Source organism: Akanthomyces muscarius, chromosome 4 (genome assembly GCF_028009165.1).
Source record: "Akanthomyces muscarius strain Ve6 chromosome 4, whole genome shotgun sequence".
Taxonomy (NCBI): Eukaryota; Fungi; Ascomycota; class Sordariomycetes; order Hypocreales; family Cordycipitaceae; genus Akanthomyces; species Akanthomyces muscarius.
Window position 1 is genome coordinate 3,317,478 of NC_079244.1, and position 16,361 is coordinate 3,333,838.

Genomic DNA, 16,361 nt, shown 5'->3' on the forward strand with positions numbered 1-16,361 from the left:
GCGTGTTTATTTCTTATGTGGGAGGTGAATTTTTTTTTTTTTTTTGGATTTGATTCCCTGTATAGTTGGAATGTGCAGAGTACTTGCAAGATGGCGAGAAAGGGCGTTTTCTTTACTGAGTTTCACAAGGAGCGGGTATGCGGGGCATGGAGCAAGGACGGGAAGGCTCAGTCTACTTGTATGTTTTTCCAGGGTTGAATTTTTGGGGTTTCTCTGTATTTGTATAAAGAGCAGCTATACCCTCGGAGCTATTGATCATTATTGTAGTACAATTGGGACTAATATGCTATGTTGGCTAAATGTGGCTTATGTTTGCTGTTCGTGAGTGGAATGTGGATGGTACCCACCAGCCGATTCTAAATGCGTCCTCATGCAAGAATGACAACTAATAACACTAGAAGCAGAGACTTGTGGTTTGGAAGAAGCTAGCAGGGTGGACGGGCAATGGACAACGGGGAAGCAAGCACGCAAGGTCAAGATGCGGTGGGCGATGAGGTGGTGGTGGTGGTGAGGATAACGCGGCTAACCAATCCCGGAAGAGACGTGGAAGCTAGAGGGCCGATTCTGGCGGGCGCCACAGGGAGTACCTACAGTGGTGCAGGGGCGTTGTCGATTGCATTAGACTGGCCTGACTGGTACTTAGGTAGGTACGTACGTCGGGGTTGTGGGATTTCCACACAAGATGCTGCATATAGCGTCAAGAAAGGACAGCTGTTTATAAGTCGTTCGTTCTAAGCAAGTACGGCGCTGACTTGCTCGTAGGTATGCACTCTTGCATCGAAAACAGCTGTGGTGGTGTACCGACAGGGTGCTGCAGGGCTCCCTGTGCTTCTGCCGAACTGGCCGCAACGGGCCAATGGGGGGTGCGGCCACCCGGTGACGGAGGAGCCGCAGAGTGGCCCGTGCGCGATTCTAGAAAGCTTCTGTCCATCTGCCCTTTGTGCCCCGACTTTTCGACAGGATGGCAGCTGTCGAGACAGGTCGCGGCGTGTCGTCGCTGTCGAGGCTCGAGAGAGGATGGTTTTGAATGAGACAAATATTCACCTCGTATTGACAGTCGGGGCGCTTTGAACCAGTCAAGTAGTCATCACACCATCTAGAAAATTTCCCGTGTCCTCCCTCGTACGTCCTCGAGTTCCTGACCCAAGCGAAGCTGCGACCCTGCCTACCATCTGCCTACCATCTGCCTGCCCTCCAGGAGCATTGACCACCCCCGCCCCGCTGTTGCCGCTCTCCATCTCCGTCATTTGCCCTGGCTCGAACCAGTCTCTGCCTGTCGCTGCTAGTCTTGTCCCATCTCTGCGCTTTCCTACAGCCACTTTGCCCCCCCAAAATCACCCCATTGTAGCTTCACAACTTCCCTCTTTCGCCTCACTCTCTCACTCCCCGCAAACCCTTCCTCTTCCCCTTGTTGTTCCCTTTTCGACCGTCAGTGTCTTTTGTGTTGCGTCATCCTCTGGCCCCCGCGACCTCTCGTAACGGCCATCTAATCATTACCTCTACCGTTTCATCTTGCTCTTTTTGCCGGCTTGGAGACTGGTGAACTGAGGTACCCCTCTTCGTCCACAGCTCCGCCACATCGCCTTGCCTTTCAGGAATCGCAAAAGCCTACAACTACTCCTTTTCCTTTTGCATTGCAGTCTCTGGTCCCGAGCCATTCACTGCGGCATCGCTCGACATCGCCATCTTGTCGCTGCGCAATTTCTTCTGTAAGTGCGCCTCTTCCTCGTCGTGACCCCGCACACCTGGCTCTCGAGAGCTCCCCATGTACTCTCCCGTCGAACACTTGCCAGATCGAAGACATCCAAGCCACCGCAGCACAGATTTTGTCTCATGGCAGTTGAATTTCGTCGCTGTGCACAGCATGGCGCTGTGTGGTGCAATGGTGGATAGGCGCTCCAGAGATCGACTTGCCGAGCGCCTGCCATGTCCCCGCACCCGTCAACGACCGCCTTGGAAAAGGCGATGCGGGATTACATGCCACGGGCACGCATACATCTTCCAAGCTTTGGTTCGATGATCTACATCATCTCTTCAACTAGGAGAGATGGGTCTACCCTGACATTGAATTGGTGCCAGCAGTCCCCTTATTTGAACCGTCAACTGGCCTGGCACCATATCACCACATCCCATCACTACATCAACACGCGAAGAAATGCTAATTTGCCCAATTGCAGGGTCGATCCAATTGCCAGACACTTCGGACACAACCACCGGTCGCAGTTCACACTGAGCTCTTCGCGACCGCAGCCGTACAGCTACAGCTCTTCCCACGCCTCATCACCAACGACCCGATTTCAGTCATGTCTGGCGCTTTCACGAGTCCCTTCGGCGCCAACGCCAATCCTTTCGGTGGCGATCGATCCCAACCCGATACGATGAACCGAGTCATCGAAGAGGAAGAGCAAGACACTGTCGCTTCCCCCACAACAGGCAGCTTTGTCCCCGGAGCTTCTGCTGGCTTCTCCAATGTATTTGGCGGCGATGCTTCTGGAGATACGCCCCCCACTATCCGATCGCCGCCTAACCCTGACAGCTACCCGGCTCAATACAACTTTAACAGAAGAACCTCCGTGTCAGCTGAATCGCTCAAGCCCAGCGCCGACACATACGATAACTGGTCCCCACCATTTCACGAAAAGACCCCCGATCAGATCAGCCGTCTGAAGCATGCCATTGAGGGAAACTTCCTCTTTAGCCATCTTGATGACGAGCAGAGCAACCAGATTCTTGGAGCTCTCGTCGAAAAACCGATTCCTGCCAAGGACATCAAGGTAATTAGCATGACACGCTCCATCCAAAATACAAGATAGACTATACTAACGATACCCAGGTGATTAGCCAAGGTGATGCCGGTGACTATTTTTACGTGGTCGAAAAGGGTTCCTTCGACGTCCATGTCAACTCGACAGGCACCATCGGACCTGGTCCTGAGGGTATGGGCAGCAAGGTTGGCACTATTGAAGCTGGCGGCTCCTTTGGTGAGCTTGCTCTCATGTATAATGCCCCTCGTGCCGCGACTATTGTTTCTGCCGAAGGTAACTGCACCCTCTGGGCTCTCGACCGTGTCACCTTTCGCAGAATCCTGATGGAATCCACTTTTGCCCGCCGACGTATGTACGAGAGCTTCCTCGAGGAGGTTCCCCTCCTCTCCTCGCTCACCCCATACGAGCGATCCAAAATCGCCGACGCTCTCGAGACTCAAAAGTTTGCCCCGGGTGCTGTCATTATTAAGGAAGGCGACCCTGGCTACTCTTTCTATCTGCTGGAAGACGGCACCGCCGATGCGTACAAGGGTGATACCAGCAACAAGGTGCTGCAATATAAAAAGGGCGATTTCTTTGGCGAGCTGGCTCTGCTGAATGATGCTCCACGAGCTGCTAGTGTTGTTGCCACCACGGACGTCAAAGTTGCCACTCTTGGCAAGAATGCTTTCCAGCGACTACTTGGTCCCGTGGAAGGTATTCTGCGCCGTACAAAGTACCAGGGAGTCAAGGCTGGCGTGGAGGAGATGGACCCCTTGTCCCGCGATTAAACATACGGGTCATATGCAGCAGCGTTGGGAACTGCCGTGGACGATATCCAGTGGTGATGACTTGAAATTGGGCTTTCGTATGTGCTCAAAGAGGGGGTTCCGATGCGAACTTTTCAAGCGACACTGCAGGATGCGGCCGTGGCTGGCGTTTTGAAATGGAATTAGCTGACTGACTAGTGTGGCGAGCAGAAAGTTGTTTTCATCCTGAAGGATATGGTTACTCTGCAGATACCTTTGTTGTTATTATAGTTGTCATGAGCATTATTTATTAAGACTACACCTGCGGCCAACGCCATGCCTTTGATTGCGTGTTGTTTACTTGCAGCTGTCGCTGGCGTCGAGGCTGTTGTAAACCCAAAGGCCACACGAAGCAAGCATTTCACGCCTTCACGCCTTGGTCATGTTTTTGGTTGCCATGAGTGTAGTCTATTAGTTCCAGAAAATGAATAAGAAAAAACGCCAAATCAACGCCGTTTGCTCGACAACGTGGCACCGTCAGAGCAGGCCGCTGTGCCAAGCGTTCATGTAAGGCTCAATTAATATGTCTCTTGCAGCAAATCTCCAACCGTCTCTACAGACTCGCAATGCTTCTTCATTCCTGTGGCCGGTGCTGATTCCGCAGCTCGTCCCGGACCTGCTGCCTCAGCTCCTCGACGGCAATCTCCGTCTCGAGCACATTGCCGACCCTCGTCCTCCAGTTCTCCTCGAGGGTCTGCATCTCGCCCTTGACCTCGTTCTGCCGCGTGGCGCGCGCGGCATTCACGAGGTCCATCTCGCGCTTCGTCGCCGCGAGCTCGGCCTCGACGGCCCGGAGGTCGGCCTCGATGGCGTAGTTGCCGAGCAGCCAGGCGTTCTTGCCCGCGCGGTCGAGGAGCTGCAGGTTCTGGTTGCGCGCAGCGAGGTACGACGCCGACACGTAGGCGCGCTCGAGCGGCGTGCGCAGGGTGGCGGCGTCGGGGGCGTCGGCGGGCGGCTCCTGCGCCTCGTAGCGGGAGAGGTTGAGCGGCTGGAGGGGCACCTGGGCGGCGATGCGTTCAAACTCGGTGGTCATGGTCGGCGTGAAGGATGGCTCGCGGGCGGAGGAGGCGGCAAGGAAGGAGGACGGCTCGGTGGAGGGGGAGGCGGCGAGCTCGGCGGAGATGAGGGCGCGCGCGGCGGCGAGGGCCTCGGCGGAGGGTTCGGGGTCAATGTCTGCCCGGAGGAGGTTAGTAGTTGCTGGGCTGGCGGAGACGGTGGACGGGAGGGCGACGCACAGGGAAGAGATTCGTGATATGCTGCTATTGACATGTTTGGAGATTGGAGAGGTTGCGCTGCGACGTTTTCGCGGCGCTGTGCAGGGGATAAGGGCGCGTCGACGATGGAGATGAAGTTGGGCTTATAGTCTTTCGAGATGGAGGCTTGCAATTGGGTGTGCGAGTAGGACGTGGGCTTGGTGGAATGCCGTTGTTGTATTTGTGCGCGGTGGGAGATGTTGCCGCTGCGGTGCGACACGGGCGTTGGGAAAGCTGGGCGGCGGGAAAAGGTTTGCGATGCTGGAGGTGGTGTGCACGGACCATGTGGCAGCCTCCCGTCTTGGCAGTCTGCACTTACACCAGCTTCTGCAGGGAAGCAAAGATTATGCGAAATATTTGCAGGAGAGGGAAATTATAGAAACTACTAGTTTCTTTTTTTTTTCTTTTTTTTTATTGAAAATTCGTGGTTATTGTTAGCCAGGCTGACATTGGTGTGACATTGCAAGGCAGCGAAAGCATGCCACTACACGATAATGCACTTCACTTGCAATGCTAACAATGATCAAATTGCGCATAAAATGTTTGTTTTTGTTGAGTTACTACCTAATTGAATATATACCATCTGTCTCAATAACTTGTAGACAACTTCTCAGGGCTTTGTAAAACGCCCACATCGTTCACATCATTGCGTAATATAACAAAAGGGCCTGGAACAACTTCACGCCCCGCAAGCAAAAATTCATTTCCAATTCTTCATGTTCTCTTTTTCCCTGAAATTTACAGACCGCCGGCCTTGCAGACGTTGGTGGCGAGGCCGACCTGCTTGGCGTAGCGGTCGGGGTAGGCCGAGCGCTGGACCTTTTGGCAGAGGGTGCCGACGGCCATGGTCTTCCAGCCGCTGATCTTCTTCATCTCGGAGAAGAACTGGCCGGCCGAGCAGGCGGCGTCCATGTCGCACTTGACGTTCTTGTAGATGGAGGCGCGCTGCTGGAAGAGGCCGACCGAGTCGTGGTCGGAGCCGATGCGGTCGTGGGGGTACTTGAGGGACTCGGGCACGGCGTTGTTGGCGTACATGATGATGCTGGACTGTGGTGAGGGTGTTAGTGGGCTCTGTGAAGAAGTCTTTTTGCAGCGTTGCAGTAGATGCTTCATACCTCAACCATGGCAGTGGCAATACCGGCCTGGCAGCCGTGGGCACCGACGCCGTCCTTCTTGGCCTGGGCAATGATGCCGTTGGCGTACTTGGTCTGCGCGGCGTTGAGGCCGGGCAGGTTGGCGCGGGCCTCGACCTCGACGGCGACCTCCTCGGTGGGGAGAGCGTAGGTGGCCGAGGTGCCGAGGGCAAGGTAGGCAAGAATCTGGGAAACCTTCATTTTGACGGGTTGTTGTAGTTGTGGAGAAAGAGATGAGTTGTGTATAAAGTTGAGTTGAAAGTTGAGGTTGTTCAGTTTAGCGAATATAAGTTTTGGACTTGGACGGGATGATGCTGGGGGTTTATATATTCGTTTCCTGGGAAGCCAAAAGGCCCCTCTTCGTTAGAATGGTCTCGTCCCCTTGTCAGACTACGTATACAGGATGGGGCCAAAGATCGAGGGCTGAGCGCTCGGCAGGGGCAGCATGGCGAGGTTTTGCGGGCAAGGCAAGACGACATGGGAAGCGATGCGAACCCCAGAAGTCTGACCACTGCCGGGCGCCACGTCCATACCCCTGGTCGTCGACAGACCGAACGCTAGATGGGCTGGAATCTGGCTCAGAACCCGCACTCTGGCAGGGCTGACAAGGTTGCGTGGCATTGGGGAAAGATGCTCCGCGCGAACATTACGCAAATATTGACTACCTGGTTGTTCAGCCGCAGACCGACACACATGTTTGCCTTTACTAGCCTCTGCTACGCTTTTCCTTTTTTTTGGTATCATTCTGTCACGTATATACATGGCTTCTGGGATCGCCCTCAGGCAAGGTTGAAACATGACCGAGTACCGGGGGTCGGATCTTCGGCCCCCACCAAGCTGGACTCTTAGTTGCCCCAGCAGGATGTTGTTGCTTGTGGTTGATTCACTTCTGACTGGGCTGTAATTAAACATGCCCAATCATGACTTGGAAAGTTACTCGGTGGAACTACCAGGTCAAGTGTCTCTGCATGCATCCTCAAGTACCGAATGGGCAGAGCTGTGCCTTGCGAGACAATTGTCTAGACAAAAATTACGAGCAATAAGACAACGGCGTGGCCGTGGAGCTGAGGAAACGGCCGGCTCCTCGCAGCTCTAATATCGAGCGCAGAAATGTTCAAGGTTCCTCTTGATTCTCGGCTTTTCATCTATTACGCAGCGCAATGCAACGTTGGGATATAGCTCCTGACCCCCGATATTGTTTCCAGAAACAAATCGTCATAATACACTACGCCGTTTGATAGAGCGTGTGTCCACAGGACTCGGGCAGCTCCGGACGGGCGTCGGTGCAACTGCTGCCCCCAAGTGTGGTACAATGCAAGGCACTCATTCGCTCGCAGCCTGCAGAGAAACTAAGCAGCAGTGTAGTGACCTGCTCGGTTTCCAGAACAAGTCCTCATGTGACGTCAAAGAAGCGCATGTCTCGCAATTGTTTTTTCAGCTTCTTACTCTTTAATGGGGCCGCCCGCAAGAACCGATGAGCAAGGGGGTCCAAGGGCCCAAGTGCAAGAACCCCCAAGGACGCGAGCAATGCGACCGCCGATGGACACACTAATAACGTTAGTCCGGCGCTCCAGGGACCCGATGGGCGATGCCACATCGAGCTGCACCTTGAAGGCGCATGTGGCCCCGTCTTGGTACCCTTTCCAAGGCCGGGTTTGCGGCTGACACGGCGAACCTAGAGGGCCTCTTCGTCTAGCAGTTCAGTGATTGCTACCAAACCGAAAAGGGCCAAGGACACCGCGCGTGTACACCCACCTGGGGCCGTTTATTTCGCAGGGAAGCCCCATGCATCTCGCTCGCTCGGTAGAGGTCGCCACCCGCATCTTGGCTGAAATGGGCGTAGATCTGGGCTGATGTTATACCGTCATTGTCGCCGTGCATTGGATCCTTCAGTGCCATAGTATTGATTCGGTTCATGCAGCGCTAGCCAATGGATCGACCCAAAGTACGAACAGAAAAGCCTTCGGCCTACTTGTCCCCACGATGCTTGTTGCCGTCGCTCTTTGCCGGTGCCGTACACATTTTCAAGACGTTTGTGCTCCAGTCCAGTGAGAAACAAGTACACGACCCAGAACGTCATGGGCGTGTTGAACAGTTGTATTCCCCGCTCCCCCTGTTTGCTGCAAAGTGTCTACCTGGCTGTAGCCTTTGGACCGGTGGCATTTAATGTCGTGATCCGAAATTTGAGCTGTCTCTTCTTCTTTACCTCGCCCGGAGCCCTGGCAAGCTCCCGAATGAAACCGCCGTACCCCCTGCCCAATCGTATACCACAGTGACGACGCGTGGGAGTCATCTCGGATTTCATCCCCAGCATGCCGGGTGCGATCAGCCTCAGCTATAACGTTACTAGAAAATCAAGTGAGATCGGGGCCAAGTTGCACCGGTTTTCATCGTGGAGAATGGATAAGCACCGTTGCATACCAACGACATGTCTCGCGGCCGGGAGACATCTTCAACCGTTCTACCCTCGGCCTACGTCGCACACTTTTTTTTTTCAACGCACACATAGTAGCGCCGATCTCCACGATTCATTTCACCGAAATGGGTGGTGGTAGCAAGGCGTGTCAGGCATTTCATCCCCCCCTCCAGCGTTTTGGGGCTGACGGGCGTTGCGGTGCCTTGCGTCAAAGGCTGCGCCGATCAGTCGTGCCAAGCATCATGGGTTAGGCGGCACGGCCGGCCGCAGCGACGTGCCGATCATGTTTCTAAGTAGGCAACCAGTCCGCACAGTGTCCATGATGGCCTGCCAGCCTTCTACTGATAGTGTCTTGTTTTGAAGGAAGTGTATGGGAGGATGGGTGAAAGAGTTCTATTGCTAGTAAACTGTAATCTTGCATGCGCCGTCGCCATGCATGCGAGTCGTTAGAACAGCCCTAATCATGAGCTGCGTGAGGCATGTATCGAGTCATTTGCTCTTCAAGCATTGATAAAATCATGACCCGCAAGGCGGGCTCATGAAGTGCAAACACGACATCACCGCTGACGCTGCTGTATAGGGTATTGGCGGCAACTACCAACCACAACAGCTGTTTATTGCTTGCACACGCCGCTAATCGAGGCGCAATTTTTTTTTGGACTTTGAGTTAAAGTCTCAAACCTGGTCTCGTGATTGGGGTGTAGTTAGGTCCATTCAGAGCGGTAGTGTAGCTGGTTGGTTGGAATTGTATCGGTGGCAGTTGCACCGTCAAATACGCGTCTAGAGCTGATGGCGTGTCGGGCAGCGACGAACAGAGAGAAAAAAACAAGCGAGCAAATCAACTACGCAGGCCATTCTCTGTATTCAACGTATTGATATTTGCGTCTATCATTTTATCCATAATATCATAAGTCTATCTCTTGTCCGGCAACTACCCTATTCGGCTATCCGACTTGTTATATGATGGTGCTTTGAACTTTCTATATCCATCCATCTTCTATGTGCTCACTTTAAGACCAGCCCACCAATGTTCCAACACATGAATATAAACTAGCATTATGGATTACAGCTTCAACCCATCCTTGATCTCAACCACGACCTTACCGTCCTTGGATCCCACGACGCGCACCGACGTCAGGTCCTTGACCACCCAGTCCGGCTCCGCAGCCACGACTTGCTCCGCGGTGTGGCTCGTGACGAGGCCAATGACCTTGCAGCCGGCGGCCTTGCCGGCCCGGATGCCCGCGGGGCTGTCCTCGAGGACGAGCACGTCGGCGGCGGCGTCGCCCAGTCGCAGCTTGTCGAGGCCCATGCGGTAGCACGCCGGGTCCGGCTTGCCCTCGGGGACCGACTCGGCCGTGACGAGGTGCTCGGGGATGGCGAGCTTCATGCGGCTGAGCCAGCCGTGGACGAGCGGCTCGGTGCCGGACGTGACAATGGCCCACGGCGCGGACATCTTGATCATGCTGTCGAGCAGCAGCCGCGCGCCGGGAATCTCGGTGGCGAGGTCGGCGTAGAGAACGGGGAGCTGCCCTTCCATCTTGGCGACATCTATGCGACGAAGTCAGCGTCCGCTACTCGAATATAAAACGTGTACATCGTTGGCTGTAAAAGCGGTCAGGGGACCCTGGCGGCGAGGATCTACGTACACTCCCAGTTTGCTCTTTCAGGGGCAAGGATCTTGAGCGTGTCGATGCTGCGTCGACCGTGAGAGGTCTTGAGGATGGTCTCGGGATCTACCCCAATCTCGTTTCCTATCCTGCAGAGCATGTTAGTCTGGCCGCGAGTACGACGCAAGCTAGGCGTGGGAATAGGTTGACGGGGAGCAAACATACGTGTGCCAGTGCTTCTCAATGGCTGGTGTGGAATCGATAATGGTACCATCCATATCCCAGAGGAAGCCTGCAAAGGCAACCTGCAGAGGCGGTTGGCTGTAGTCTGGTTGCGAGCCCATGGTTATGTGTGTGGGCGCTGCGAGAACTGCTTTTCAAAATGCGTTTATAGAGATGCAACAGAGTGAAGGGGGCTTATTATGAATTTGGTCTTGATGAATAATATCAAGAAAAATGTTTTAGAAAGAAAGAAGTAGCTGGCGGGTGGAAGAGAATGAGAATTTCAAGTGAGCATCGTGTTGTCGCCGGCGGCTCTGAGTCGTCGAAAAGTGAGGCAGCTGGACTGCTCCACTGGGCAGCTCCGGGGCGAGCAAAGTCGGGGCTTCCTCAGCGGGTTAGGCCGCCTTTCGTGTTAGCGGCGAACAAGGCGGGCGCTCAGCCACACTTCGACTGTGAGAGTTTGACCACGTATTGCCATTGCACGAGTCTTTCAAGGTTGTTTAAGTTTGCGTGGAGGGAGCTCATACTCTAGATCCATAAGGGGTTGGTATTGAGTAGCCAGTGACCTGCTGAGCGGCAGGAGACCGACATGGGCAGCTGTTATGTACTGGATTGGGCAACTGGCTCATACCAGCTTCAGGTCAATACTTGAGATGAATGTAGGACTACTAGTACATGGAAATTGACACAATATAATCCTGTTCAGCTAAGCATCTCTTCAGTGGTCAAGAGGGGACCCGGAACAGCACCCACGTCAGGGAGACCTCTACTGTCTAATGGGTGATGGTCTGTCGACTACCCTTGTTTATGAAAGACTGTCAAAGTGATGTCTTATAGACATCTGTCTGGTTGACGGATATTCGAGGCACTTGTAGACGGAGGCGGGACCCCGTTTCCATGACCAGCTCGGCGGAGATGCAGCGGGTACAAGAACCAGGCCAAGGGTCTTTATTATAAACAGCTTCACTTAGAGTTGGGCATAGCTCAACTCCCCCACTGTAAATGCTCATCGTGGGCATAGCGTCGGCATTGCGCTCGCTAAAACTAACACTACCGGCAGTGCCAGACCCTTGAATGACAAACCACCCGCCCGTCCGGCTTCTTCGTTCTTGACTTGCTCTTCTACTCACACTGCTAACTGTTTTGGCAGCTGAAAAATGGGCGACGCTGGCCTTTCTCAAGATATGGGTTCGCAATCAAACAAGGACGAATTTACCATTCTCGTCACGGGCTTCGGGGTACGTTTCTGTCTCTGCCTCACTCTGACCTCATCGCCGTCATCACTTACTCCCCCCCGCCTTGTGCCACCTCTTCCGCCGTACCCCGCGACCGAGGCAGGAAACCGAGCACGAGCACCTACCAGGGACCTTTCTGCTGCATTCTGCTGCCAAAAACAAGCCACTAACACATTACCCTGAATAGCCGTTTCGCGAACAATACCCCGTGAACCCGTCATGGGAGATTGCCCGCGGCCTGCCCGCCTACCTGCCGCCTCTGCGCGCCAAGGACCCTGCCGCCCGATTGAGCGCCGATGCGACGGCTGACATGCCCCCCGTGCGCATTCTCGTGCACCCGGAGGCGATCCGCGTCACCTACAAAAACGTCCGCGGCCTGGTGCCGTCGTTTTGGGACGGCGAGTACGGCGGCCAGAGGATTGACGCCTGCATCCACATTGGCATGGCCAGCGCACGCCCACAGTACGCGCTGGAGCGGCGCGCGCACCGCACGGGGTACTTCAAGCCCGACATTTCGGGCGAGTTCCTCGAGGACGAGCAGCAGGGCAAGCGCGACGACGAGAATTGGATCTGGCACGGCCTGCCGGATGAGCTCGAGTCGGCCTACGACATCCCCAACGTCTACCTGCGCTGGAAGGAGCTCAGTTCTGTATGGAAGCTATTTCCCCTCCCAAAAATAGGCCCGCAAGTCTGTCTTGGAAGCTAACCCGAGGATGGCACAGCCCGACATGGATTTGCGAATCTCCGACGACCCCGGACGGTACCTCTGCGACTTCATCTACTACTCCAGCCTCGCGACCCTCCGCAAGCAGCATCGCCCCGGCAAGGTCTGCTTCTTCCACGTCCCGGCCGATGCCTCCGATGCGGCCGTTGAGCGTGGCCGCGAGCTGGCGGTCAACCTGATTCGATCCATTGCCGAGAGCGAGATTTCTAAGAAGAAGCGCGCCGCCAAATAAACAGACCACGCAATGCTTGTACTGCTTCTCCGCGGAGGGCAGAGGATGAACACGTGGGCGTGGAAATGGGACGACGAAAATTCTCCATCGTTCTGCTGATTTCGGAATACACCTTTGGGATACTGTATGGAAATACCCTGTTATATAAGAGGGAGTGCTCGAATAGCACGGGTGCATGTTTTGGCAGCTTTGGTACATCTAGCGCGCCACGGTGCGCAAGTCATGTAAAGAGGAAGGAAATATCTCCAGAAGATAAAAGATAAAAAAAATAACAAAAAGAATGTACGAGTTTCATATCCGTATCGGAACAAACTAACCAACATGCAAGACTTTTGAATGCGAGCAAATCCAATTGCGCTCGCTTACCCCGGCCTACCGGAGGTTTTGACGCCGACGTCGCCGACCGGAACCGTATGCTGGCGGGGCAGCTCGCCGAACTCCCCAACTTTTGCCACGGCTCAACCCTCGACATAAATACTTACACAAGCTCGCTTGATTCCATCCAGCAACACTTCAATCCTGTCAATTTTTTTTTTGAAAAGAAAAACAGACTACTCAAACCCACTCTCAAAATGTGCAAAAAGGCAGCCTGCGACACTTGCAGTATGTTTTTTCTTCACCCCGCCCCCGCCCCCGCCCCCGCTGCTCCGACTTGCATCCCAAGGCCCTGCGAATTTTCATGCGACATGCACCGCACCGCACAGCATTAAAGATCGCATACTAATAACCCGTGTTCTTTCAGAAAAGTCGACCTGGTGGGGCTGCGGCTCCCACGTCCCCATGGTCATGGACACCATTCCCGAGGAGGAGCGCTGCGCCTGCGAGCCCAAGGTCGAGCGCGATGGCAAGCAGTATCCGCCCATGGCCAAGTCGCCCTCTTGACTCATTGAAAAGGCCGCAGACGCGGTGCTCTGGATGGGGGGCAAGAAGGCGGCGTGGTCGCCGGAGGGTGTGGTGCAAGAGCCGCTGCGCTGACGAGCAGATGGTGGTGATTTGTTACGTGGTGTGGTGATTTGACTTTGGAGAGCGTTGGCGTTGAGAGAGGGTGTGTGTGTGTGTGTGTGTGTGTGTGATTTGGTTCAAGAGAGAGAAGCGACCCAATATGGATTCGGAGTTGGTGGTTGGAGATGTCGCGGCGGTTGGCTTTTTCTTTGGCTGCGGAGTTACGGCGGGTTAGCATAGACATCACCAAAGGCAGACAGGAGAATGACGAATTAACTACGAGATGCTTTTTGTTTCCTATTCCAAATTCTGCCTATAATCGCAGATGCTAGATAAATGTGCTCTCGACACCCCCCGCCAAAAATCATCTTCGCCGGCCACCGCCCGCCGCGCCCGCGTCGCCGCGCTCCGCCAGGCTGACCACCTCCTGGATGCCCGCGGCCTCCTGCTCCTCCTCGAGCGCGGTAATCTCTTCGCGGCAGTCCCACCACTTCTCCTCGCTCAGCTCAAACGCCTTGGCCTTGATCTCTTTGACGGCCATGGTCTCGGGCTGGATGTTCTTCCACCGGAGGTTGGTCATGAGGACCTCCTGCCACTCGGCCGACGTGCGAACAAAGAAGTCGCGGCGCGACTCAAAAGGCTGCAAAATTGAAAAGTCAGTACTTGGGCATGTATGGGCAAGGGGGTTAGCATGGCGGAGAGACGTACTCTAGGGTGAGGAAGGCCATCGTCCACAGAGGTAGCCGACGTCTCGGCATCGTCTTCCTCGGTCGTCTCCGACGGGGTAGTAGTCTCGGTTACGGTATCCTCTTCCTTCTTCTTGCCACGCTTGCTGGGCGTATGGAGCTGTTGCCCAGACTCTTCATCTTCGTCATCTTCATCCTCATCCTCGTCATCCTCGTCGTCCCACTCGTCGTCCTCGTCATCTTCATCATCGGATTCCTGCAAAGACGTGATTAGCCTAAAACACATCCCACTAAAATCGCCTTGGAGTCCACTTACAACCCAGTCCTCAACAGGTCTTGTAAAGACTTCCTTGCATCCGTCCAGCTTGACCAAGTCAATCGCGTACAAGTCGTCAAACGTAAACTCGCGGTCCGCCTTTTCATACGTGCCCCCGTAGATGTACAGCACGTCGTTTTGCACCGTCAGCTGCGCGTTGAAGCGCATGTGCGGCGGCTCCATCGTCACGGGCATCTCCTTGACCGGCACCTGCTCCACCTCCACCTCCTCCTCCTTCTTCTCCAGCTCGATGCCGTCGGTGTCCTCGAGCGAGGCGCCCGTTTCCAGCGCCGCCAGCTGCCGCAGAAGCTCCTCCTCGTTGGCCTGGCCGCGCCCGCGGCGGTTCACGCGTTGCTCCGCCGGGCGCGCCTTTTGATTGTTGCGCGGCTTTCGCAGCGCGAGCGGCATGAAGCGGTTGCGCTCGACGTTCCACGCAAACAGCTGGTTGAAAAACTCCGAGTCCATGCCCTCCTCGCTCGCCTCGACGTCGTGCACGCCGCCAAACATGATGCCGCGACCCTTGTGGTACGTCATGGTGGCGCCGGCGCGCGAGGGACTGGGCGTGTTGGCCGGCTTCTTGCGCTTCTCCCAGCGCACTGCCGGCGGGGTGTTGGGGCCCGCGTCGGCGGCCGGCATCAACATGCGCAGGAAGAAGCAGTCCTCGTGGACCTTGGGGATGAGAACGTTCTTCTGACCCGTGCCGCTTGCGCCTTGATTGCCCTTGCTGGCCTTTTTCTTCAATGCCACCGTGGCCTTGACGCGCGAGTAGCCGCCAAAGAGGACAGCACCCTGGTCGGATGGCAACAGAGTAAACGATGATCTGGCATCTGGCTTCAGCTGTGCGAGCGGCAGCGCAGGGCTGTGCCAGACATAGTTGATGGTGTCAAAGACCCAAAGATCCGCGAGATACTTTGTCTGATTCGAAGTATCCTGGAACCCACCAAAGAGGATAATGTAGTGCTTCCAGTACGTCATGCGATGGCCGCTGCGCGCGGGCGGGCTCTTGTCCTTGCCCTTGACCTCAATCTTGGTCCACTCGCGCGTGGCGGGCTCCAGGCGCCAAAAGTCGGCATAGTGGTGAAAGGTGCCCTGCTTGGGCGAGGAGAACTCGCCGCCGAAGAGGTAGACGTGGTTGGGGTTCGAGGCCCGCGTCCAGGCGTGGCCGGAGCGCGGCAGCGGCGCGTTGGGCGAGGTGACGCAGCGCCACTCGTCGCGCGCAATGTTGTAGATGTGCAAGTCGTTGAAGAAGTGCGCCAGCGAGCCGTTAAAGTACTCGCCGCCAAAGAGCAGCAGGTTGTTGGTGTCGGTCGGCGAGGCGAGAATGGTCGAGGCGGCGCGGGGTCGCGGGGCCGCCTCGCACACCGTCTCAGTGACCTTGAGGAACTGCTCCTGCGCTCGGCGGTACTCCTCGAGCACCTCGTCAAGGTCGACGTCTTCGGCGTCGCTGCCTTCAACCTTGGCCTGCTTGGTCTTGGCCTTTTTCTCACCCTTGCTGGCCTGTTTGGCCTGCTTTTCGGCCTATTGGATGCCCCGCATTAGACGTCACTCAGACATTTTTATAGAAGAGTCTTCATCTTCCCAAAGCTATGATGTGCGCACCTTTTTGGCCTGTTTGGACTCGTTGCCCTTCTTCTTTTTATCTTTGGCGCCCATTTTCGCGGTATTGCTATGCTGGATGGGTCCAAATCATGAGGGTGCACTTGTGGGAAAGGTGAAGATTTCACCGATTCATCTAATGAAAATGAGAGGGCTTGTGGGGACGTTGGGCTAACTGCACCACAAGTCAACGGTCAGCGTACAGAGGCGAGTTATTATACATCCATCAGAGTATAATTTTTTCGAAGAAATGCATGGCCATGTCGCAGTAATTATGCTGTTTTCCATGACGAGCTTCACTGCGCCTTGCGTTCTACTAGAGTTGGAGGTCGCGTGAGCTCAACAGCCTTGACAGGTAATGGCGGCGCATCTGTCACAGCTGCCAGATCGCCGCAGGAAAATATGGATATAAAATGAAGAAAAAAGCAACAGCGTGATATTAA

General features: G+C 55.1%; 7 protein-coding genes across 7 annotated transcripts; 3 read left to right on the forward strand and 4 right to left on the reverse strand.

Annotated features, from left to right (window-relative positions):
• Nucleotides 1–2,303: 2,303 nt before the first annotated feature.
• LMH87_011792 (uncharacterized protein) lies at nucleotides 2,304–3,535 on the forward strand (the record flags this gene model as incomplete). The annotated part of the gene is made up of 2 exons (XM_056200993.1): nucleotides 2,304–2,774; nucleotides 2,834–3,535. 2 exons carry the CDS (start codon nucleotides 2,304–2,306, stop codon nucleotides 3,533–3,535), a joined length of 1,173 nt encoding a protein of 390 aa, XP_056052789.1.
• A 592-nt stretch (nucleotides 3,536–4,127) lies between these two features.
• LMH87_011793 (uncharacterized protein) lies at nucleotides 4,128–4,822 on the reverse strand (the record flags this gene model as incomplete). Its single annotated transcript, XM_056200994.1, has 2 exons — nucleotides 4,128–4,726; nucleotides 4,789–4,822. The coding sequence occupies 2 exons, from the start codon at nucleotides 4,820–4,822 to the stop codon at nucleotides 4,128–4,130; spliced, it is 633 nt and encodes a 210-aa protein (XP_056052790.1).
• Nucleotides 4,823–5,544: 722 nt separating this feature from the next.
• LMH87_011794 (uncharacterized protein) lies at nucleotides 5,545–6,140 on the reverse strand (the record flags this gene model as incomplete). The annotated part of the gene is made up of 2 exons (XM_056200995.1): nucleotides 5,545–5,853; nucleotides 5,922–6,140. The coding sequence occupies 2 exons, from the start codon at nucleotides 6,138–6,140 to the stop codon at nucleotides 5,545–5,547; spliced, it is 528 nt and encodes a 175-aa protein (XP_056052791.1).
• A 3,278-nt stretch (nucleotides 6,141–9,418) lies between these two features.
• On the reverse strand, nucleotides 9,419–10,309 carry LMH87_011795 (uncharacterized protein; the record flags this gene model as incomplete). Its single annotated transcript, XM_056200996.1, has 3 exons — nucleotides 9,419–9,906; nucleotides 10,005–10,114; nucleotides 10,191–10,309. 3 exons carry the CDS (start codon nucleotides 10,307–10,309, stop codon nucleotides 9,419–9,421), a joined length of 717 nt encoding a protein of 238 aa, XP_056052792.1.
• A 1,035-nt stretch (nucleotides 10,310–11,344) lies between these two features.
• On the forward strand, nucleotides 11,345–12,378 carry LMH87_011796 (uncharacterized protein; the record flags this gene model as incomplete). Its single annotated transcript, XM_056200997.1, has 3 exons — nucleotides 11,345–11,425; nucleotides 11,610–12,071; nucleotides 12,145–12,378. The coding sequence occupies 3 exons, from the start codon at nucleotides 11,345–11,347 to the stop codon at nucleotides 12,376–12,378; spliced, it is 777 nt and encodes a 258-aa protein (XP_056052793.1).
• Nucleotides 12,379–12,791: 413 nt separating this feature from the next.
• LMH87_011797 (uncharacterized protein) lies at nucleotides 12,792–13,260 on the forward strand (the record flags this gene model as incomplete). The annotated part of the gene is made up of 2 exons (XM_056200998.1): nucleotides 12,792–12,981; nucleotides 13,121–13,260. 2 exons carry the CDS (start codon nucleotides 12,792–12,794, stop codon nucleotides 13,258–13,260), a joined length of 330 nt encoding a protein of 109 aa, XP_056052794.1.
• Nucleotides 13,261–13,684: 424 nt separating this feature from the next.
• LMH87_011798 (uncharacterized protein) lies at nucleotides 13,685–15,975 on the reverse strand (the record flags this gene model as incomplete). The annotated part of the gene is made up of 4 exons (XM_056200999.1): nucleotides 13,685–13,960; nucleotides 14,029–14,262; nucleotides 14,323–15,840; nucleotides 15,922–15,975. 4 exons carry the CDS (start codon nucleotides 15,973–15,975, stop codon nucleotides 13,685–13,687), a joined length of 2,082 nt encoding a protein of 693 aa, XP_056052795.1.
• Between the last annotated feature and the right edge of the window lie 386 nt (nucleotides 15,976–16,361).